The 25,275-nt window shown below is 38.0% G+C and overlaps 2 protein-coding genes across 3 annotated transcripts; both read right to left on the bottom strand.

The window, feature by feature from the left end:
- Positions 1-92: 92 nt before the first annotated feature.
- On the bottom strand, positions 93-22,746 carry LOC121380075 (sodium/calcium exchanger 2-like). Its single transcript, XM_041508824.1, has 8 exons — positions 21,638-22,746; positions 20,050-20,231; positions 18,955-19,184; positions 17,358-17,590; positions 6,116-6,221; positions 5,021-5,199; positions 4,320-4,652; positions 93-1,720 (listed from the first exon to the last, which is right to left on the bottom strand). Exons 1-8 carry the CDS (start codon positions 21,830-21,832, stop codon positions 1,475-1,477), a joined length of 1,704 nt encoding a protein of 567 aa, XP_041364758.1. The 5' UTR covers positions 21,833-22,746; the 3' UTR covers positions 93-1,474.
- Positions 21,790-25,222, bottom strand: LOC121380076 (sodium/calcium exchanger 2-like). Of its 2 annotated transcripts, XR_005958876.1 has the most exons (5): positions 25,027-25,222; positions 24,019-24,806; positions 23,485-23,574; positions 22,832-22,905; positions 21,790-21,806 (listed from the first exon to the last, which is right to left on the bottom strand). XR_005958876.1 is itself a non-coding variant. In XM_041508826.1 (3 exons), exons 2-3 carry the CDS (start codon positions 24,734-24,736, stop codon positions 23,540-23,542), a joined length of 753 nt encoding a protein of 250 aa, XP_041364760.1. In that variant the 5' UTR covers positions 24,737-24,806; positions 25,027-25,222; the 3' UTR covers positions 23,124-23,539. The 2 variants fall into 2 exon arrangements, 1 of the variants encoding a protein (XP_041364760.1); XM_041508826.1 differs by lacking the exons at positions 21,790-21,806; positions 22,832-22,905 and having other exon boundaries at positions 23,124-23,574.
- Between the last annotated feature and the right edge of the window lie 53 nt (positions 25,223-25,275).

The following is a 25,275-nucleotide window of genomic DNA, read 5'->3' as shown; positions in this document are numbered from 1 at the left end:
ACTGTAAAAGACTATCTACATAGTAGATTAGAATGTAGGATTTCACATGCACTAATGTAATACTGAAGTGTTTTACTAATATCGCTTAGTATGTAGGATTTCACATGCACTAATGTAATACTGAAGTGTTTTACTAAAGTGTTAAAGTCTATCTACATATCGCTGTAGGTTACAATGTAGTATTTCACATGCACTAATGTAATACTAAACGGTTAAATCTTTAAAATCTTCTCTACATATCGCTGTAGATTTACATGCACAATTGTAACACTGAACTGTTAAGCATATCGCTGTATGTTACAATGTAGTATTTCACATGTACTAATGTACTATTAAACAGTTAAGTCTTATCTACATATTGTGGTAGATATCTACATATCACTGTAATACTGAACTGTTAAGTCTATCTACATATTGCTGTAGGTTTCACATGCACTAATGTAATACTGAACTGTTAAAGTAAATAACGTGTTTACTTAATAAATAATAATAAAATCCATTCTGCTAACAGAGTAAACTCACATAAGATAATAAACTTACGTGAAGATTTTTGAACTAACTTTCATTTTCCCCTGCTATAATAACCATTATTTTCATTTCACTTATATTTGGGTTTTTTGTTTTTGCTTCTTACCCCTGCAAATTAGTGTCATATACGTAGTCAACAGCTAAACAACTCTAGAACGTAGTGGGTTTACTTTATTAACTACTCACTTGGTTTACAACTGTTGATGCATGGAGAATAAAGTTACAAGAAAATTAACTTGTGTTGTTTTTAATACACTGATTTATAATGATAGAGTTTTCTGTATTTTTCAACCTTAACAGAGTGAAGGGAAGGAAAGAAGTCTTTGTTAAACAGAATCTCAGCACATTTCAAACTCTGGGGGCCCAATTTGCAAAGCCTGCATTCAGCCCTGTCTATTTAGTGTCTATCATATGGCCTGTCTATTTAGTGTCTATCATATGGCCTGTCTATTTAGTGTCTATCATATGGCCAGTTTGACACTTGATCAATAGAGAAAAGAAAATCACCTGCCAGCTAGGGATCTGACTTCTATATTTGATCCATATGCAGGACAGTACATACCATGATTTTTGAGGGAAATCAATCCTATGACCCATCACACCTTAACAGAGTGTACCACACTGAACTACATCTGACCCTTGGCTCAATATCAGATTAACAATCGATGATGACAGATGCCATTTCTGTGTATTTGTAAGGAGTATGGCACAGCTGTTCTGGATAAACTTGGAAGCTACATGTATAGATGAAAGAATACAGCAGTCCACCAAACCAATACAAACCAACACGTACATATAAATGTTGGCCCTGCATTGGATACAACTGGTCAGGGACCTCGGACCAGGCAATTGTTAACCTGCTGTAAACTTCATAAATGGTTATTAAAATAAATAAAACTACTATATGACAGATTTTACCCCACTTGGGCAGAAACGTTATTCTTTTTCACCCAATTTGAACTTTGATAATCTTCATGGCTTCCAGTGATGAAAACAGAATATACAAGACCCACAGCAAGATGAAGAGAGTGGCACACAGGTACTTGGGTATGACGGCACCGCTGAGTTCACCCTTCCCAAACACCCCCAGAAACCGCCGTAGTACGAGAAGGAACAAGGCAATGACGGCGGCCAGTGTGTAGAGAACTACACTGAAGCCAAGAGACCCAGGTGGTACTTCGAAGTCTTTACCCTGGAAAGTAAAATAAACAGGCAATTAAAATTAACATGCTTTAAGAACATGTCTTAAAGCAAGTAATCAATTTGAATATTATCTTAAAGGGACATTCCTGAGTTTGCTGCACTTTTTAAGATCTTATCGACTAACAGACTTTTTAACGTTTGTAAATACATTTTTCTGCATAAAATATTAGTGGCTGTATATTACACGTGTTTCTGATCGGTCTAATATTTGTACTAGCTTAAATTTTATTTTATTTCCTCAAATATTTTTTCGTACGTACGAAATTATTTGAAGACAAAATCCAGTTTAGGCTTCTTACAAATATTAAGACGACCAGAAACATATTGAATATACAGACACTGATATTCTAAACAAGAACATATATTTAATATGTAAGTTTAATCGTAGAAATATTTTATTAGTCGGAAACATCTTACAATGCAGCAAACTCAGGAATGTCCCTTTAAATCAAGTAATTATAATAAAACAGAAAAAAAAGGGTTCCCATTATTGTAGAGAACTACACTAGAGGCAGTTGGTATTTCATAGTCTTTTACCTGGAAATTAAAATAAACATTTTGATACATGTAAATCAACCCCCACTGAGTGGATTCGAACCACGGACCCTCAGTATGAGAGTCCAGAGCTCTACCAACTGAGCTAATTGGGACTTTTTCACTACAGTTACTGCTAGTATGGGTACTTTATACCAATTACACTAGTACATATTCCCCCTTCAAGTGAAGCCACGTTCTGAGGCTTTGGGTCACAGGCAGTTGAACTGTTATGGGTTAAGAATACACCTGGCTGCAAATATAACAACTTCAACTAAGTGGATTTGAACCACAGACCCCCAGTGTAATCCAGTGCTCTACCAAATGAGCTAATAGGGAAATTCCCACTAGCTACTGCTAGTACGAGTACTTTATACCAATAACACTACTATACTATCTTTAAAGAAGTTGCAAATAAAATAAACATATAACAAACAAAGCAAATAATCCCATTACTGTATAGCATTACTCTGAAGGCAGGTGATACTTCCAAGTCTTTTCCCTGGAAATGAACATAAACATATAACAAACAAAGCAAATAATCCCATTACTGTATAGCATTACTCTGAAGGCAGGTGATACTTCCAAGTCTTTTCCCTGGAAATGAACATAAACATATAACAAACAAAGCAAATAATCCCATTACTGTATAGCATTACTCTGAAGGCAGGTGATACTTCCAAGTCTTTTCCCTGGAAATGAACATAAACATATAACAAAATAGTCTTCAATACACAGTACCATAGAATATATTTTATTTCATGATGAAGAATTTTATTAACATACAATACATGTATTATGAAGAGGTAATTTAAACACTTAGATGAACCATCTTTTTGACACCGGTGTCAACTCTTATTAAGAATCAAATACAACAAGCACTGGTACTGGTAAAGCAATATATGTTCTCTACCAGCCCCAACAAATGTCCATGTCGCCCAAGTTCAAAGGGCCATAACTCTGTGAAAAATGTGTAAACTTCCATGACAGTCAAACCTGATATGTAACAACATTCTGAAAAAAAGCCCAGAAAACAAATTGTCTTATTTCCTAAGTTCAAGGGCCATAATTGTTAAAATGAGTAAATCAACATGAAAGTCAAATTTGGTCTGTAACAGTACTATCTACTGAAGTGTCTTCTCCTCCAATTTTTAACACTACAAACAAGCTTCCTATAAGTACAACCTCACTTCTATAGCCACGGTCGGTCTGGGATCGATCCCCGTCAGTGGGCCCATTGGTCTATTTCTGGTACATCTGGTATGTGCTGTTCTGTTTATAGGATGGTGCATATAAAATATCCCTTGCTACTAATGAAAACATGTAGTGGGTTTCTTCTCTAAGACTTTATGTCAAAATTACCAAGTGTTTGACATCTAGCATCTCGTCCGACATCACGCCAGTCGACATACTGTACACTGTATACAGTGCATTCCCCAATTCATATTTCCCGCCATTTTGCACACGACTCACCAGAAACGTTTTTTTAAACAAGGAAACAGTTTATTTGACAGCATGCTAGCTTTTTTTCTCTTATTTTTTTTCAATGGAAAATACCGTACAATTTTGAGTTGAAAAAATAGTTTTCAGCAAGTATTTTCGATTGACAACAATGGCAGCGCATCGCGGTAATTTTCAGGGATCAATAGCTGATTGTGACAGCTAATTTGGAAATAAATTTGATAATTTTACCAACAACGAAAATAACCAAATATTGCGATATGAAACTTAGTTTGTTTTTAAAAAACATTCTGGTCAGAAAACCACTGTTATCGGGAATAATGGACATAAATACTGGACAACTGGCCACAAATATCTGTAAGTAAATTCAATTTTTTTTGCCTAATTTTAATCAATATTAACTGATCTAAAATTAAAAAACCCACGAAAATAATGCATACCGATTCAAATATGAACTTTATTTTATGTATTTATAAAACATTTAAGTGAATATGTGTGAGTAAAAATTATAAACTTGTACTCACTCAACATGGTTTTTGTCAAAAATTAATCCAGTAGTCTAACAGTTAAATAAAACAAAAGTTTAATTTCACCTCTATAGCATTCCAGTAGACAGCAGCAATAACCCAAGACAGACCAAGCCCTAGAAAGACGTTCACACAGTTACTGCCATTGATGATGCCCACGCTGCTGTCGGCCGACTTCTCCATTACAGCTGCTTTCTTGCTGGCAAACAGGTCCGGCATACTGGTTCCCAGGGCAACCAGTGTGATGGCAGTGATGCTGTCCTCTAGACCAATCAAACAGCCAAACAATCCAGCAAGGTCACCTATTAATGCAGTCAGGAAACCAATCAGAGCAAGCCACACAACAAATGCTGCCCAACCTCCGAGATAGCGTGGTGGAGGAACAAATGCACACATTATCTGAAGAAAGAAATAATTCTGTAAATTTCTGAATTTCAAAAATGATTTTAAAACAGTAACATATATGCATGGCACATAAATATTACCACCGAAAAGGTCCATAGCTAGAATCACAAACTTCACCGAACAATAAAAAAAAAACCCCAACCAGTTCCAATATGCATTATTATGTAATACTGTCATTTGGCCACAAATCTCTCATTGAAGTCCGATGTTCAGCCACTGGCCTTGCCAGAGACTGGACATAGGATAGACATGCATGAAACATGTATGGATAGAGGCACATAAATAAAATTACCTCAACCTCAGCCTTTCATTGACTGAACTACTGATGGAACCAGTGAATTACATTAAATAACATCAATTACCTTCCAGAAAAATGTGGCAAAGTGGAGGATGTAGTCAAGAAAGGTTGCATTTTGTAGGTCTCCACCATTAACATTCATAGCATTACGAAACTGAGAGACGTACGTACAATCTTCAAGTTGTAGGTAATCGAGGTTTGCCTTCGTCATGTTCAAAATCCGGGATACCAAACCATTGTATTCTAAAAACAAAACATATACTATGTTGATAATAATTTGTTTTATTACATAACACTGACTGAGATGTTTGAAAAATATCTATCAAATATTATTATTAATTACTTATACAGTGAAACCTGTCTAAACCGAATCCTGAACAAATCAGAATCCTATCAAAGTGGGCTCATTTCATGGTCCCAATTTTTCTAAATTCTCAATGCAACCCTCTAACCGGATCACGTCTAAATGAGATTAAATACTAGGCCCCCGGAGTGATCTGGTTTAGTTAGGTTTCACTGTACTACCATCATTCACTATGGTGATGATTTGTTATTCCAATACTTACCATCATCATTCACTATATGGTGATGATATCTATATTTGTTATTCCAATACTTACCATCATCATTCACTATATGGTGATGATCTATATTTGTTATTCAATTACCACCAACTGTCCTGGACGGAGAAGCCTACATAACAGGCATCGGCTACAACAGCTTGCTCTGAATGTGCATACTAGACCCTATGACCTGACCTGACTTACCATCATCGTTCACTATGGCGACGATCTATATTAGTTATTCAATACTTACCATCATTGTTCACTATGGCGACGATCTATATTAGTTATTCAATACTTACCATCATCGTTCACTACGGCGACGATCTATATTAGTTATTCAATACTTACCATCATCGTTCACTATGGCAACGAACTATATTAGTTATTCAAATCTTACCATCATCGTTCACAACGGCGACGATCTATATTAGTCATTCAATACTTACCATCACCGTTCACTATGGCGACGATCTGCATTAGTTATTCAATACTTACCATCACCGTTCACTATGGCGACGATCTGTATTAGTTATTCAATACTTACCATCATCATTCACTATGGCGACGATCTTTATTAGTTATTCAATACTTACCATCATCATTCACTATGGTGATGATAGCCTTCATTGGTCTTCCCAGCTGTGCACCTCCTGTAGTCGCCAGCAGATCAATTTGAAAACACTCATCACGTTCTGATTTCTACAAGATCCATACTGTTAAAGTTTAAATTTAAAGTTTGTTTTGTGTAACGATGCCACTAGAGCACATTGATTTATTAATCATTGGCTATTGGATGTCAAACATTTGGTAATTTTGGTAGTCTTAGACAGAAAACCTGCTTAATTTTTTCATTAGTAGCAAGAGATATTTCATATGCACCATCCCACAGAGGACAGCACATACCAAGGCCCTTGACTTACCAGTCATAGTGCAGACAGGAATCAATCCCAAACCGACCATGCATCAAGCAAGTGCTTTACCCCTGGGCTACATCCTGCCCCACAAGATCCATACAAACATGTTCCACAGAAAATAATCTCATTTTAAAGGCATATTGTCACAGACCACTGGCATATTGTCACAGACCACTGGCATATTGTCACAGACCACTGGCATATTGTCACAGACCACTGACCTATTTAATGGTCTCACAAAGTATTACCTGAACAAAAATAATTTGATTTATCCCTAAATGTACTTTATTCAACCATCTTCATAACCACCATACTCCATTTATTAATGATATTTTGTAAAAATAATTGAATTATGGCAATGTGTAACACAATACCCTCACATTAACGAAACAGATAGCTAACTAATTTCTCCTGACATTAAAGGAACGACGATGGCCAGCGGAAGTCAGTCCACAAATCTCCGAACTAATTCTCCTGACATTAAAGGAACAGCGATGGGCCAGCGGTGGTCAGTCTATAATTCATATATGAACTTGTGGATGGTGCGAGATGACCGCGTACGACTGTGTTGACGGACAGATCCGGCCTCAACCGACCAATGTCGCTGCATGACCTGCATACCTTCCTCGTGCCAGTAGTGTTTAAAAGAAGAGCCAGCAAGCTCTATCGACAGTCTTTTCTCGACCACGAAAAGCTCCGGCCAATGGCAATCCAAGAATCAGCTACTTTGTTGACCCAGCCGGTCGTTATACTTTCTGACGAAAGTAAAAGTGAAACATCCGACGATAACGTGAGGCAGATGCAGTTCCTGTGAACATTATATCCTGAACCACGATCATCCTATCAGTTAACTCTGTGACGAGAACCCAGAGAAGAACTGAACTATACCTTGTGAAATGTGTAACTTATAACCTATTAAAATCTTCCTTAAACTTGATCGATCTTCCGAGTTTATCAACCGTTGTATGAGTGTTTCACAACGCGCGCTCGTACAGCGACGACTATAAAAGAGTACTACCACTATACGAATCATCAGAGTGTCACTAACCATACGACTGGTAGTGGCACAGGAACCAATTTGGTGCCGTGACCAGGATTTTCTTCAACATGAAGGCAATTAGCAACCGAACCTAGCAACCCTCCAGCGGAAGGAAACCTCCGGACAAGTGTAGCCAGATCAGAAAGGTAAGACCATTTGTTGTTTCCTCTAGCTTCTACCTAAGTGAACCATGATATAAAGGAATAATACTAACAATAATGATAGGTTTATCAAAACTCTTAATTGTTAAGAATTGGGTTTTTTTTTCCCAAGTTTATATATAGAATAGGGAAAGCTTAAGAGACGAACAAACACCATTTAATCTTCTTTTTTTTCTTTTTTTTAAACTACAAAACAAAGCAAAATGACAGAATTGGATATAGCTGCACTATTCAGAAATTTAGGAGGCGAAATGGCTTTATTGTCCACAACGATGGACACCCACAGCGCGACACAAACGGTAATGCCGTTCCACAGTGATCCAGCGAAATCCAACGACTGGATCAAAAGTCTAGAAAAGTGTGCGACACTTTTTAACTTAAATGATCGGAATGCTTACTCCACCAGCAGAGGTGCAGTCAGCGATCACCTACAAAGATACTTGACCGACAAACCCAACAAAACATGGGCACATATGAGGGCCCAGTTAAAGTCACGATTTGGAGAAGTGACCGATGCACAGCATGCGTATCTGTTGTTGCGCACTGTTAGATAGGAACATGACAAAAGCATCCAGTTGTTTGCTGAACGACTTTTGACGTTAGCCGAAGACGCCTACGCAGCCGAAGTTGACGGAATCGACACCGTACAGAATCAATTGATAGGGTTTTTCATAGATGGGCTCGAGCACGACTATTTAAAGTTAACCGTGATGAGACAGAATCCTAATTCTTTGGGAGCTGCCGTAAACGCGGCGATGGCCGAACAGAATTTGAGACGCCGTTTTAGCCTCTGACGCGAACATAACGTTAGAGCTCCAATAAGACATTTCGATAGGCCTACTACGTCGTACAACGACCGCGAGCACGCAGGTCAATATAGACCGACACCGCGGGGCGAAATGAACCGCGCATCACCGCGAAACAATGCAGGTCCTGTTCCCATGGACGTTGACCACTTTAGACCTCCTGTGACGTGCACTAATTGTCGTCGCACAGGTCATCGGGCACGAGATTGCCGATCGAGGAACAACAACCGCCAGACTTTAAACTAAGAAACTTCTCCCATAAAGAAGCCTATGGGCGAAGTAAACGAAATGAACGAAACAGTAAACCACAAACGTATCGGATAAATTTAGCCGGTAACCCCACATCCTGCGTAATGGTAATAGGTAAACAAAGATTTCGTTCTCTTGTAGACACTGGGGCAGAAGTGAGCCTCATGTGCCGCGACGTGTATAACAAACTAAATAATCCTCCAAAATTAACAAAGAAAACTGTAGACTTGCAAGGAGTAGATGGTAGCAAGTTAAAAATAATAGGCTGCTCCGAAATAGCTTTCAAAATGGGAGGTTTGGAAATTAAACACCCATTCTATGTGGTCGAGAACATTAACCGTAATGTAATCCTTGGACGGGACTGGCTCGTAAAAAACGGCGTCCGACTGTATTACGATTTAGGATGCATTAGAATCGGGAAAACTTACATTTCCCTTGACGAAGACATACACGTGTCTTCCATCGTGAGACTTACTAAAAAAGTCGTAGTCAGACCTCACACACAAACGGTGTGCTATGTGACCAAAAGCTCGGTCATACCACTTGAAGGGAAGTTCATAACAATTATCTCTGAATCAGAGAGGCTTCATGGCTTCGCAGCCTGGTTTGATGATAGGTAATTCGATAGGTAAATTATCAAACCGACGCCGGCTACCTGTAATGATAATTAACAGCACAAACAAGACCTATTGTTTAAGAAAAGGTTGTAGCATTAGCAGAATAGAACCTGCAACCAACCGGGATGTAGTTAACGTTGCAGCAGTTGTGCACGACGCTCAAGAAAAGAGCCCAACTAAGATAAATTACCAAAGTGAACTAAACGTATCACCGGAACATAAAACCGTGATAGAACAGTTAGTGGAAGAAAATTTTGATATATTCGCGAGTAGCGATTTAGAGTTAGGACGGACTGAAACAGTCAGTATGAAAATCGACACGGGTGACCACCCCCCAATCCGACTGCGACCGTACCGAACACCCCTGAATAAACGCGCCGTTATCGATAAGGCTATTGATGAAATGTTAGATGCGAAACTCATACATAGATCCAGAAGTCCCTGGAGTTTTCCGGTAGTCATAGTAGATAAGAAAGACGGTACAAAACAATTCTGTATAGACTTCTGAAAATTAAATTCCGTAACTCGACCCATCTCATACCCATTACCGATGATTGATGACATTCTGGCTTCTCTGGGAAAAGCAAAATATTACTCGTTAGTCGATTTGAAATCTGGTTATTTCCAAGTAGGAATGGACAAAAATGACATGGAAAAAACCGCATTCGCATGTCATCGAAGTCTATTTGAATTTGCAGTAATGCCGTTCGGATTGTGTAATGCACCATCAATATTCATGGCATTAATGAACACGGTACTACAAGATTGCGAGAAGTTCTCAACCGCGTACCTTGATGACATACTGATATATTCCGAGACGCTCGAAGAACACCTGAATCATCTGTAATGCGTGTTTGACCGCTTACGTCAACACAACTTGAAACTGAAATTAAAGAAATGTAGTTTCCTAAAGACAGAGACCAAGTATCTTGGTTTTGTGATCAATAAAGACGGGGTGAAACCTGACGAGACAAAAACTACCGCAATAGCAGCCATGCTTCCCCCTACAACTGTAAAAGAAGTCCGCTCCTTCATTGGAATGTGTAGTTGGTACCGCCGATTCGTAGTCGCATTTTCCCAGGTAGCTGAACCGATAGTAGCGTTAACAAAGAAATATGCAAAATTTAACTGGACTACCGAATGTCAAATAGCATTTGAATCCTTGAAAAAGAGCTTATGTGCTATACCGTTGCTCGCTTATCCCGATACGAACAAACCATATGTTTTGTACACAGACGCCAGTCAGTCATGCATAGGCGCATGCCTAGTACAACAATGTGACGAACAAACCGATAAGACAACGCCGTGGGCGAACAATGAACGTCCCATATATTTTCTGTCACACAAACTTAGTGACACCCAAACCCGCTGGTCAACAATTGAACGGGAATGTTTTGACATTCATTATGCGCTTCAGAAACTAGATCATTACCTGCATAATGCAGAGTTTACTATCCGCACCGACCACAAACCACTGAAATACCTGTTAGAAGCACCCATGCAGAACAAGAAAATCCAAATGTGGGCCCTGGGCATCGCCGGCTATAATTGTAAGATAGAGTACATACCGGGAGGTGAGAACACATGCGCCAATTTATTATCACGTGCACAAACTAATGCCGCAACCGCCGCTAGCGACACTGAATCAGTTAATGATGTTAGTAACAATACCCTTCAAATTGATGCACTAAACTCCAACCGTTTCGAACCAAAACAATTTGCACGCTGTGAAATAAACTTACACGATTTGCCTGATGAACCACAAGTGACCGCCAATGGTTTAAATATGACTGATGAACAAAGTAATGATCCAGACATTGTAAAAATCCTTAAAGGTATTACCAACGGGACACTTAGCAAAAGCGAACAAACGAAATTCCTGGTAATTGACAAAGTGTTGTATTTCCTCTCTAACCCGAATGACGAACCCGTACTCCGGCAGTACGTACCACAGCATTTACGAGAACGAGTAGTCCGACAACATCATGACGAATTAGGACACATGGGAATTGATAAGACGTTCGACGTCATCAAGGCAAAATACTATTGGCCCAACCTGTACAAGGAATTATACAACTACGTAGGTTGTTGCATAACCTGTCAAGAACGCGTGCTTACAAAACAGAATGCACCCGCACAAATAACTGACATGCCCCATTATGCTTTCGCGAAGATAAGTTTAGATCTCAGTGGTCCGTACCCACAAACCCTTTCAGGTAACAAGTACATCATCGGATTCGTTGATCATTACTCCGGTTGGCCCGAAGCCTACCCAATGAGAGATAAGTCTGCACAGAACGTTGTACACTTATTAATAGAAGAAATATTCCCCAGATTCGGTTGTCCTTTAGAGATCGTAACCGATAATGGTACCGAAAATATAAATCGTGTAATGAAAGAAACACTGGCCGCGCTGAACATACACCACATAACGACGTCATATTACCACCCGCAGAGTAACGCAAAAGTAGAAAGGTTTCACCGCACTCTTCATGACGTGTTAGCCAAGAAAATTAAGGATGACGTAACAACATGGGACGTACACCTTAATCAAGCCCTAGCAGCCATACGATTCAATATAAGCGAGAGCACGAAATTCTCACCGTACTACTTGATGTATAACCGCGATGTAGTACTCCCTCTCGACAATCTTTTGAGACCCCGCCGGAAATACATGGGAGAAGACTCCCACAAAATAGCATTAGAAAATCAACATAAGCAATTCGTGTTGGTTCACCGCCGTTTGAAACACGCAAAAGAACGCCAAGCTTCCCGAATAAATAAAGATGTCAAACCGGTAACAATAACAGTGGGATCGCCAGTATATTACAAGAAACACCAGCGACATAGCAAGCTGGAACCAAAATGGCTACCATATTACCGCGTAGTACAGCAGACGTCACCAGTCACGTTTACAATTCACGATCAACTGACGGGCACAGAAACAAAGGCCCACGCCGAACACTTACGTCTAGCTACTCTGGATGAATGGGATCTACCCAAAGCGACAGGTCGGAAAACCGAGCGACCAACGAGATGGAAAACTTACGTCATGCCACCAGAATCCGAATCCGAATCCGACACTGATAGCCTCCCCAAAACAAATCGCGAAATGCTAACCCAACGACTACGCCGCGAACGCGAAGATTCCTCATCGGAAGATGATATTCCCCTTATGGAATTACAGAAAAGAATACGCAAACGACAACGTAAACCAAAACCGCCAAGCACAACGTCTGCCGCCGATTCAGACGACATTGTAAGCGCGTCTAGCAGTGAGACCGACATGGACGTTGAAAGCATCAACGAAATTGCTCGCCGTACCGAGACGAAAAAAGACACGGAATCTAAACCGGACAAAGCGATAAGAACGCTATTGGCCGCTGTATGGACGGCACTAAAATTAATGTAAATTATGGTATCGTGACACAGTCAAGTGGACCCCATAAAGCGCGATAGCATACCGAAAATAGTAGGACATTTTAGTAGCCGCGTGTAGGCAAGAAATAGATTGTAGTTATTAGGAGGTACATAAATATGAATATGGGAAGTATTCAAGGAACCCAACCGCCGATGGCAACGTATCGAGACGATGTATATGATTTGATGTAACCTATTAAGCCATCCGCCGTAGGGATGTAGACCGGACGTGCAAGATTTATTCGCAAATTAAATAGCTTAGAGAATGCTATTATCGTGACGATAATTATTCTGCAAAATAAGCAGACGCGTGCCTACAAACCGTATCTAAAGTAATAGATTGATGTGGTAACCGACCGTCGAGGGCGAAGTATGTATATATAATAGAAAGAAAGACAAACTAACGAGTTTTCTTTTATACTTCCAGATAATGGAAGCCAACACACTATTCCCGACCTTGCTATGATTCGCCTACCTTAGTATCGTGACCGGTTTTAGTATTAGCGATAATGTCGTATTTAACAAGCTTAACCCTGTGACAACCACGAGATCAGGTTGGTTGGTCACTTTTGTGAGTGATTTATCCCTGGATGACAAGTATCTCACACGTCTTAATGACGACATACAAACAGTGGCCATACTAAATCAGAATTACCTCACACTGCATACCAAGCGAACACACACCAGTATTTTCCGACTTTTTAAAACATTGAAAACAAACGTACTCGCGTTGGAACGGGACCAACGGAAACTAGTAATCACTTTTTCAGAGTACAAAATATTACGTTCGAGACATCAACGTTCACTACTTCCATTCGTGGGAGACGCTTTGAGTTTCTTATTTGGGACAGTTTCCGAAAAAGACCTCTCTACGATTAGAGGAAATGTAAAAATTCTAGCAAGAAACCAACAAACTATTACCCACGTGGTAAAAGAAAGTTTGTCTATATTAAACGTATCAAGAATCCGTATTTCCGAGAACCGACATGACATAAACGCACTAGCAACAAATTTACATAAAATAGACGCCGCCTTAAGAAATGTAACAAAAGAATTCGAATTGCGTATGTACGAATTAGAATTCTATATCCAATTGTATTTACAAATTGATGAAATTATAGGTGAACTTAGAGAAATAATTAATGCCATGGCATTTTACCTGGACCATTTACAATTACAGTTAAACATGTTATCACTATCGCATTTATCGCCAGCGACTATTACACCGTCTAACTTAAGAAGATTGTTATTAGAGATTTCAGGACATTTACCCGCCAATCTAAAATTAGCTGGAAATCCAAGCAAACAATTGTGGCAGTGCTATAAATCCCTCACCTGCGCACCAGTGTTAGAAGAAAAACATATTTTAGTGATCATTTCCATTACATTACTGGATGTCGACGGCACATTTGAATTATATCAAATACATAACTTGCCCATGCCAATAAAACAATCAACAACCAGTTCGAACCAACTCGCCCATTTAACCGCACAATATCAGTTAGAAACGCAAGCAATAGCAGTCAACTCCGACAACACTCGCTATATTCTGTTAACAAACAATGAACTGGAAAGATGCGCCGAAAATAGTCCGTTAAACAGCGTTTGCGAAATTCAGAGTGCTATTTACCCAATCAATCTAAGCCATCTATGCGTGATCGCGCTTTTCAGGCATGATAATCAAAATATTAAAACACACTGTCAGACAACCATTCGGATAAGTAAATTACCCATTGTGGTACATCAAAAAAATTGTTTTTGGCTCGTCTCGTTAGCAAAACCTTTGAGATTTAAAATTGTATGCCCCGGTAAACACCTAACCAATGACACACAGATACTCAACCCACCTTTGGATGTGATTAATGTCAACCAGTTGTGTTCAGCAACAAGTGACTTGTTAACACTATTACCTTACTTCAGCAAAATGTCTGATTTCCAAATCAGTGACGAAAATGCAAATTACTTGAAACACTTCAAGGCCGTTCAGTTTAAATTATGGAAACCGCTACATGATAAATTCCCAAAACTGAACCTCACCACATTACCTCCTAAACTTAAAGCACTACAAAATGTCCCTATAGGTGACCTCATCAATCAGTTGTCGCAACTAGAACCAATACTAACCGATTTACATAGACCACTTTGGCCATATATGATAGCACTGATAGTCGTCATTTTCTTATTGGCAACACTAGGTTGCATTTTTAAGCAACGAAAACAATTAGTTTACTGGTTCACGAAAGGTAGAAGTAAAAAGGGAATAGCAGTGATCGATACCAACGATTATAATCTGGTGTCCACAAAGCTGGACGGCGAATTTCACGCTGAGAGAAGCACTTTACCTTCCGCACCAGTTCCAAGCTCCGAAGATAGCAGTATAGTGAGACGAATCTACCCGACGATCAACCAACCCCAATAACGGACACGTATTCCAGTACAAGGAACTATATTTAACTATTATTCAGTCCGCTGTGACGACCTATGACTATATATAAATGATTATATAATGTGCGATGCTATATATTTTCGCACAAGATGATCATGAACATTGTGTATTCCAGGGAGACGACGCAAGATGAACAAAATAACGTTTACAGTGAGGATCGATTGTGTTACTTTAATTTGGAAGATCGTTGCCTTGCAAAGATCTTTTCTTGCGGGGGACGAATGTAACACAATACCCTCACATTAACGAAACAGATAGCTAACTAATTTCTCCTGACATTAAAGGAACGACGATGGCCAGCGGAAGTCAGTCCACAAATCTCCGAACTAATTCTCCTGACATTAAAGGAACAGCGATGGGCCAGCGGTGGTCAGTCTATAATTCATATATGAACTTGTGGACGGTGCGAGATGACCGCGTACGACTGTGTTGACGGACAGATCCGGCCTCAACCGACCAATGTCGCTGCATGACCTGCATACCTTCCTCGTGCCAGTAGTGTTTAAAAGAAGAGCCAGCAAGCTCTATCGACAGTCTTTTCTCGACCACGAAAAGCTCCGGCCAACGGCAATCCAAGAATCAGCTACTTTGTTGACCCAGCCGGTCGTTATACTTTCTGACGAAAGTAAAACTGAAACATCCGACGATAACGTGAGGCAGATGCAGTTCCTGTGAACATTTTATCCCGAACCACGATCATCCTATCAGTTAACTCTGTGACGAGAACCCAGAGAAGAACTGAACTATACCTTGTGAAATGTGTAACTTATAACCTATTAAAATCTTCCTTAAACTTGATCGATCTTCCGAGTTTATCAACTGTTGTACGAGTATTTCACAACGCGCGCTCGTACAGCGACGACTATAAAAGAGTACTACCACTATACAAATCATCAGAGTGTCACTAACCATACGACTGGTAGTGGCACAAATGGTCCATAATTCAAAAAACTAAAAATGCCGAGAGGGTTGACATGGACTTCACTCCATCATGGTTCAGTTAAGATGATGCAATAGCTAGATTTGGTTTCCAACAAATGTAATTTTTATTTATTATCCAGTTTTAAAAAAATAAGTTTCTTAAATCCGTGACAGTATGCCTTTAAATATCTGATATAATACTATTATATAACTGTTCTCTTAATTTTAAAAAGTTTAAACCCAATAGAAAGGAACATTTCAGAAATTATTAAGATCGACTCTGCCCATTTAGTATTGAACACTGTGCATGCAAAGTCAGGTAAAAATGACATGTACAGAATAAAAAATTCAGGAACCCTGAGCTTTTTATCACAGAATAAAAAAAATGAAGACTCATAATTAACAACAGATGTTACCACTATACTGCAGGAGTGGATTTTTTTTTACAGGTTTTTGATACGGTATTTTCTCAATTTTTCGAACTTGCTCCACTTATTTCCAGGAAATATTTATTGCATAACTTGCATATTTCATTATTCAAAACCTCTCAAATATTAAATTTAATTTACACTACACATATTTCAGTGTTTCATTTTATGCAAAATATTGTGTGTGGCATCTTAGAGTTCTCCTATATCTGGTGATTTACTTACACTATTTTCAAAGAGTTTTATTATAATATTCTTCCTAGTCAATTGATTGTTAAACTTGAATTCTCCTATATCTGGGGATTTACTTACACTATTTTCAAAGAGTTTTATTATAATATTCTTCCTAGTCAATTGATTGTTAAACTTGAATTCTCCTATATCTGGGGATTTACTTACACTATTTTCAAAGAGTTTTATTATAATATTCTTCCTAGTCAATTGATTGTTAAACTTGAATTCTCCTATATCTGGGGATTTACTTACACTATTTTCAAAGAGTTTTATTATAATATTCTTCCTAGTCAATTGATTGTTAAACTTGAATTCTCCTATATCTGGGGATTTACTTACACTATTTTCAAAGAGTTTTATTATAATATTCTTCCTAGTCAATTGATTGTTAAACTTGAATTCTCCTATATCTGGGGATTTACTTACACTATTTTCAAAGAGTTTTATTATAATATTCTTCCTAGTCAATTGATTGTTAAACTTGAATTCTCCTATATCTGGGGATTTACTTACACTATTTTCAAAGAGTTTTATTATAATATTCTTCCTAGTTAATTGATTGTTAAACTTGAATTCTCCTATATCTGGGGATTTACTTACACTATTTTCAAAGAGTTTTATTATAATATCCCTGCTAGTCTCTTGGTTGTTAAACCTGAGTTCTCCTTCTTCACCAATGTAGTCTCCTCCATCTATAGCTGTTATGTCCTTCGTTTTCCACTTCACTGACACTGCCCCGCGAGATCCATTAATGCGCTGGACTGGAATATGCACCACCAACAGACTCTCTTGGACAATCAGATTTGGTTTCGCAAACTTTATAATACCAGGTTCTGCGCAGATAAAACAACAAACTTAATATTTGTAGGTGGAAATTTATATTTATAAAATTAAAAATTATTCTCTGAAAACAAGAAGAAGAGACTTTCATTCTGTAAATTCTGCCATTTAATTAGCTATTCTTTTAAATATATCACTCCACTAGAAGTCTGAACCAAATTGTCACCAACTACAATAAATTACTCTCCTATCTTTAATTACCGTCAGATTCCCCCCAAGTTTTGTCCAGACGCAAATCGTGAAAAAACCCAATTAGTGACACAAATTCCACATACAAGACTGTAATGGTGTCACCGATATCGACTTCACTGAGATTGCATAGGGCAAAATACATGCAGTTTTCTGCCGCCCGCCATTTTGCTTGTTTATGGAATACTCTTCAAGAGGGGTGGGTTTGTTATGACGTAATCTAACAATGTCATGACATGCACTAAGGTATAACGCACTTATCATAACATCAGATTAATTACGTCACATACTTAGGATTCCACCCCTCTTGAAGAATAGCAAAATGGCAGACAGTGAATAATTGCATGTATTTTGCCCTCGTACAGTCTCGTACGTGGAATCTGAATCACTGTAATGGTTTTTTCACAATTTATGTTTGGATAAAAAGTGGAGAAAATCTAATGGTAATTAAAGGTAGGAGAGTAATTTATCATAGTTGTTAACAATTTGGTTCGGACTTTAGTTTGTGAAGACTGTTCCAAAGAATTACTGTAACCATGTTCCAAGTTTTAGAAATGGCCAACAAAAACATCAGAAGGAATAAACTTTATAATTTTCAAAGTTAAACATCAATTTTAATTTTAAAAATAATGAAAATTCAGAAATTAAAAACCCCCCATCTCAGTCAATTTGTAGAGACCACCACAAAGAAACCCTGTATCCAGTTTCAAAAATATTTTACATAAAAACTGGATCTCTCTATTAGTTTGTAGCAACTACCCCCGATAATCATGGTATCACATTTCAGGTACGGGAAAGTACTCTTGTAACGAACCGGAAAGTACCATGGCAGTTAGTTTATTATAGCAGTAGTTTATTCTACACATTTGCATGTATAGGGAGATAAAATGGGACTTTACTATCTGTTCGTCCCTATGCAGTAGTTTATTCTAAGCATGTTCATTGTATGCATACTTTACTGTATATCCAATCCAAACTTTAGGAGAGGAGAATGATGGAAGAAATGATGTTGGACAGAGACAAACAGCCAGACTAATCGGTATCAGGAAAGGACTGTTGACGACTGTCATAGCAGCAAGAGCTAACAAAAACATTAATCTTGTGCTTATGTGTTGAATATAGTAGGATTGTACTTAAACCACGCTTGTAGCCAATGACTTCAACTAACCGTCATCGTTGATGATGGTGATCTGACATACAGAAATGCCGCCTATAGTGACATCAACACCAGGTTCTGTAGTCAGCTTAACAAAGAAGAACTCATCAGGCTCCCACTCAAAGTCATCAGTGATTGTGATGAAAACATGACGAAGAATCTGATTTGGTGCAAACTTGATGATTTCATTAAATGCCTTGTAGTCCTCGCCAGCCAGTGCAGTGCCATTGATGGTCTGAACCCTATGGAAGCAAAACAAGTTTCAGATCGTCGAGCTTTCAGTCACTGTCGAGACTGTTTTACAACAAATAGTATAGGATACGACAGAGACGTAATAAAATTGTTCACAAGTGCTTGCCTTTCTGAATATGTCATAGAAAATAAGTATTTACAAAAGTATATCTACAGAATTCCTAGACAAACCTATGCATGTCTATCTGTAAATTATTTCAAAACATATAAAACTTAGTGAATGACCCACAGTCTGGTAGTTAAAGAAATGATAAATCATACTCATAACTACATGAAGCAAAAATGTAATATCATTTAATTTGGTTCTTTTAAAAGCAAATCATGGTTGAAAAGATGATTTCATTTGTTCAACTGGACATGTCCTCTAGTGTTAGTAGTATCATTTATAGTAAAAGTCTTTTTCCGAAATTCAACACAGATGAAGAAACTATTTGAAAAACTAAAGAAAAGATGAAATTGAAGCAGAGAAAACTCTATATTTCTCTTAAGTTAAGCCACTTGAACCTGTCAGGATGTTTTGAAAGATCTATTTTTTATGACTGCGTTTCTTTTAGTGATAATTTCAAAGACTAGCTTTATGGCTAGCTGTTCTTCTGGGCCCCGTTCCACGAAGCGATCGTTGTGCTAAGATCACCTTAAGTGAACAACTACCTTATGCACTTAAGGTGATCTTAGTGCTAAGATCGCTTTGGAATGGGTCTCTGGTCTGAGTTCAGTCAGACCGAGCAGCAAAACATCCGCTAGACTGGTTTATGAGCTTCACAGTAAACAAAATGGCCACGCTGAGAACCAATCAAATAGTTTGCGAATGTTAGTGAAACGTTTGCTGGCTAAACATGGGGCTGGCGTCCATACCTGACTTGTACCGCGACATCGCGTTTGCCAGATCTGTGGATGCCAACCCTAACCATGCCCTCATCTTCCACAACCTCAACAACTGAAGCAGAGAACTCGATGACTGGTCTGATTGCGTCTAGGCCTTTGTCCTTTGCTGTACTGGGTTTACCTTCTTTAGAACCTTCAATGTTTTCATATATCTAGGCAAAAGAAAAGCAAGTAAACTTTTTAAACCATATTAAATTTTAGCAGCAAAATATAATGAATGAATATTTAAGTACATTTCATTTGCTAACATCATTTTGTGTCATTGAATATTAAACCAGGGTGTGCACTTTATGGTCGCCTGATTGCCCATGGTGAGTCAAAATAACGCTGGTCAAGTCAAAACCTTATCACATGTCCCCAGCCTGGTAACAGAAAATTTCTGCATATTGTATTATGTATTAAAATGCAAATAACTAATGTTTGTAAGAGATCAGAAAATTATTTTTTATTTTTTGTTTTCAACTGGTTTCCTATTAGTATTTGTACAACCAAACTCATATAGGACATAATAGCGACCACTTCCCCAGTCTATTGAACAGTCTAAAACCTTTCAGAATGCCTCAGCTGGTTTTGATTATATATTTGGAAAACCTCAACCACATAAATGTATTCATAGGTTCAATTGGAACCCCTAGGCCATGTCCATCTTTACTTTCCATTTAGTTACATTTGGAACAAACTCATCACATTCCACTACGCTATATTTCACAAAAAGATTTTGTTTACGAGCCTGGGGTTTTCCGAAGTTACATTGTGTTGGAACGTTTTCATTTCTTACGGTTATAATGAATCACCTAAAGGCGAATCAAATACATGTAGCACCATTCATATAGATATATTTGAAAAATGTGTCTGTGGGGTGACACCATCGCATCCCCTGCAGCAAGAGGGGGACACTCCCTCCTATCCCTTATGCCTCCACAATGTCAAATTCCTTCCAACACCCCTATGTAACCATTGCTGTTTTCTGTTTGTCCCTTTGTCTGTAGCAGTCACTGTAATGGTCGGGGTTTCTGCCAGACAGTACGAAGGGTAAAAATACAAATCTTGAACATTAATGGATGTATTTTTATAATTTTTAGAAGATTATATTAAAATACATGAAATGATGTGTCCAATTTCAAAATATTTCAACCCATAACCACCTAGTAAGGGCACAAGTTTATGGTCTGATTTGTTTTTATTACGTAACCTCAAATTATTTTCTGGCAGAAAGGCTGAAGGTTGAATGAATGAATGAATTTTTAACGACACCCCAGCACGAAAAATACATCGGCTATTGGGTGTCAAACTATGGTAATGCAAATAAAGTGATGATCAACATCAATATAAAAATTCAATATTTAACAAAAACACAGTGTAAAGAACCGTGCAAAAACACAAATATCACAGATAGATACTAACTTTTACTCTAAATTTATTTGTGCTGTATTGGCCATTCTCAAAGCGAATGTTACACCCCTGCACCACGGGGAGGTTACAGCATGCGCAGGGGCCTGAAGGTTGATTAATGGCTGATATTTATGACCAAATCCGCCCTCTTCATACAATCACTTACTTTACTGTATGATGGATTGACCTGTGGGATGAGTTTTCTGCCACCTATCATGGACCGTATGGCATGGATTCTATACCAGCCTGGACTATGTGATGCTTTTCCTATCAGTGACTTGGCAGCAATCTTAGCAGCTTCTTCTTCAGGAAGATTTGGTATGCGCCCCAAGATTCTGACACAATCAAACAAACAAGACATTTAGCAAATTTAAGATAGAAGCATTTAGAGTAATCAGTGGTTATAAATTTTGCTACAGTTATATTTTAATTTTTTTACATTTGAGAATGCGAGGAATCCCTTCCAGAATGTATGTTCTGGATCTGCCATTGGTAATTCTGTTTTGTTTAGAAACTGAACTGAGAGTGAGAGTATAATATCAAGGAGTAAATTCGTTAGCAAATCCAGTATTTAATAACCTTTGCAGTGCTTATGGTTTGAAAAGTGATGGTGAGCAAGAAACTGGTCTCCAGAAATTATGTAATAGAGCAATTGCTCCCAGTAAATATATTAACGATATCGGTGTGTGATGAGGCGAGCAGTTTTTTGCCCATGTGGAAATAGTTTTGCGCGAGCACATGTGAGCAGGAGCAATTGCTCGCGTCAAACCTTGAGGACTGCCTTTGTCTGTCTTTATATAATTTTCAGTTTAATAATAATTTTATGTCAATAAATTAATGTTTTCTTGTTCCAACCAGGACAACTGGTCAAAGGCTGTAGTATGTGCTTTCCGGTCTGGGAAAGTAGTGCATATAAAAGATCACCTGCTACTAATGGAAATGTAACAGGTTTTTTCTCCATGACTCCGTCAGAGTTAATTACCACATTTTGACATCTAATAGCCAATGATTTAATTAATCAATGTGCTCTAGTGGTGTCATTAAACAAAACAAACTTTATAAATCAAGGCTTGAACTTAAGAATGTGTTATCTAGGACAATTCTGAATCTGCCAACAACAATTTTAAACCAGTAACTTTTGCAATAAATAAAACATTTCACTAAATAATTAGTTATCTGTATGTAATAGCTTAGTTTATCTCCCCTCCTTCACAACACATACTTTTGTTACTTTCAAAAACATGTTTATATATTGATCTGTAAATGACAAAGGTTAAAAGTGCATGTGTTTTAAAAATATCAGTTTGATTTGTGACAAAAAAGTGGACAATGTGTTAAAAAAAATTAAAGTATTGCTGACCTTGGCCAGTTTCATCATATCAACAATACCATGGTATTTATCTGTTGGTCTAAAGGGTGTTATCACCGATTTATCTGGAATAATAAAAACAAGAGGATAATTCATTAATTACTAGCATTATATGAAACAAAATTCTGAAGAAAATGTTCCCTGCACACTACGGATTCTGCATACTAGAGGTATGGCACGTTTCACACAAAAAATATTAAATACTATAATATGACTCTTTTCTTTTAAATCCCAAAATAATGCAGCAAGAATTATTATTACTTTTTTTTTTACCATATTCCAGATACTTCATAAAATAAATTTAAAATGTAATAGTATTAGGTTTCTTTACTTTAGTAGAGACAAAAAGAATATTGCTGATAGAAGGAATTTTAAAAAGACAGCCTGATCAAAACTTCATGGATCAAATGAATGTATGTCTGATGACAATACTGTAAGGACACTAAATTAATTTAGTAGAGATAAAGAGATTATATTGCTAATAGAAGAAATTTTTAAAAACAGCCTGATCAAAACTTCATGGATCCAGATTACTTTAAGTTTGATGACAATACTGTAAGGTCAGTAAATTAATCATTACACATATAAAAAGATACTGTCATGCACTTGTTAGAATATCTGTTTACACACACACGTCCCCAGACCTTGCTGTTTAGTGGCAGCTGTATCACTCTGGCATCTCATTATACTCCCTTCAGACTAGTTCAACGATGGTGGTTTGTGGCCCCTCTTAACTAGCATGTGAATTTTTTTTAAAAGAAAGAAAGAAAGAAAAAAAGAAAGAAAGAAAGAAAGAAAAAAAAAAAAGTACTACAAAAGGATTAAATAAAAATGCTCAAAATATAGTAATATCTTAAATGGCTCCCCATAATTAAAGTTAGGGGAGCAATTAGTCATTCTCCTTCATTTTTTTGCCAGTGAGATCTGTGTCCCTTTCATGGACCAAACAATAAATGCCAAATTTAAGTACTTATTTGGATATGTCTGGCAAATGGCCATCTTAATAATACGTAATTTTTGTGGCAAATTTGGACAGTTATGTATTTTTACTTTACTTTACAGAAGTACTTTTGGAACACAATTACAAATATAGGCTTGAAAAACAGCCCATCCAGGCCAATGAATTGTCACAAATTCTGTTGTTCATCAATATAACTTTGAGAGAACAATCGTCTTACCCGTTTCAATAGCAATTGGTCCTGGCCATTGCTTTACATGTACCCTCTTCCCCTTGAAGTGGAAGTCCCTTTGAGCAAGGTACGCCACAAAGATGAGCAGTGGAAACATCAAGAGGGTCACTATGGCCTCCCACAGCTTGACGATTCCTGGAGATATGACGAGAAGAACGAGCGCTAGCCAGACGTAGGCGAACACGCACATAAAGCCCATCACAAGAAACACCGTGATACTCTTAACTCGTCTGATCTCACCAGCAGGTATAACTACAATGCAGATGGCCGTTATCACCAACAGATTATAGGCAGCTGTTCCTACGATAGTTCCCAGACCCATCTCGCCAGCTACAAAGTTATGGCCAAGGATTTCTATAACAGGAAGAAGGCACTCAGGGGCACTAGTTCCCAAAGCAAGAAGACTCAGATTGGCCACTGTATCATTCCAGAACTTCACTTCCAGTGTTCTCACGCCACCAGGAGCTGATGCATCATGGATGTAAATTGTAGATGTTTTACTAGTGATGTGTTCAATGGAACTCATGAAGACATCTGCGATGATGGCCACCCCTAAAAAGCACCAGAGAAGACCGCTGAAATAGAGGAATGCCCGGACACCAGTGGACCACGTGTACTCATTTATTGCTGGTATTAGAAGTCCATCTGAACATGTGTAGTTGTAGAGGTCAATGGTTTGGATCATTCTCGGTGGGATTGTCGACATTATGGTTGTAATGCTGATTGAAGTGGTATGGTGAATGAACAATAAATCACTGTAGCTTGACAATTTAGATCTTAAAGAAAAAAGAAGAAAAGTCATAATAAGGGTGTTTTCAACTTTTGATAGAAGGGAGCTGTTTAAGAAAACCAGGCGGCTATATCTAGTGAATTCAGTGAGGTACATACCTGTAAGCATGAGAAGCAGGCGGCTATATCTAGTGAATTCAGTGAGGTGCATACCTGTAAGCATGAGAAGCAGGCGGCTATATGTAGTGAATTCAGTGAGGTACATACCTGTAAGTAAGCAGGCGGCTATTTCTAGCACAATGACGTTGTAGAAAGGTGCTAGAAAGGGGTGGTAGAAAAACCGTCTACCACATGTGTGTAGACACTAATCCGCCCTTTTCATTGGTTAATATTAGGATGTACACGGCAGTTGCTACCGGTTGATTACGTCATTTTTTAAACAAAGTAGTATATGACGTCACATAATATGAGTAGGTCTTCTCGACACCACTGTATACTTTCACACTCGTGACGTAA

The sequence above is a fragment of the Gigantopelta aegis genome, chromosome 8 (genome assembly GCF_016097555.1).
Source record: "Gigantopelta aegis isolate Gae_Host chromosome 8, Gae_host_genome, whole genome shotgun sequence".
NCBI classification, from domain to species: Eukaryota; Metazoa; Mollusca; class Gastropoda; order Neomphalida; family Peltospiridae; genus Gigantopelta; species Gigantopelta aegis.
Note: the sequence above shows the minus strand (reverse complement) of the source record. Positions and strands in the feature narration are given on the sequence as shown.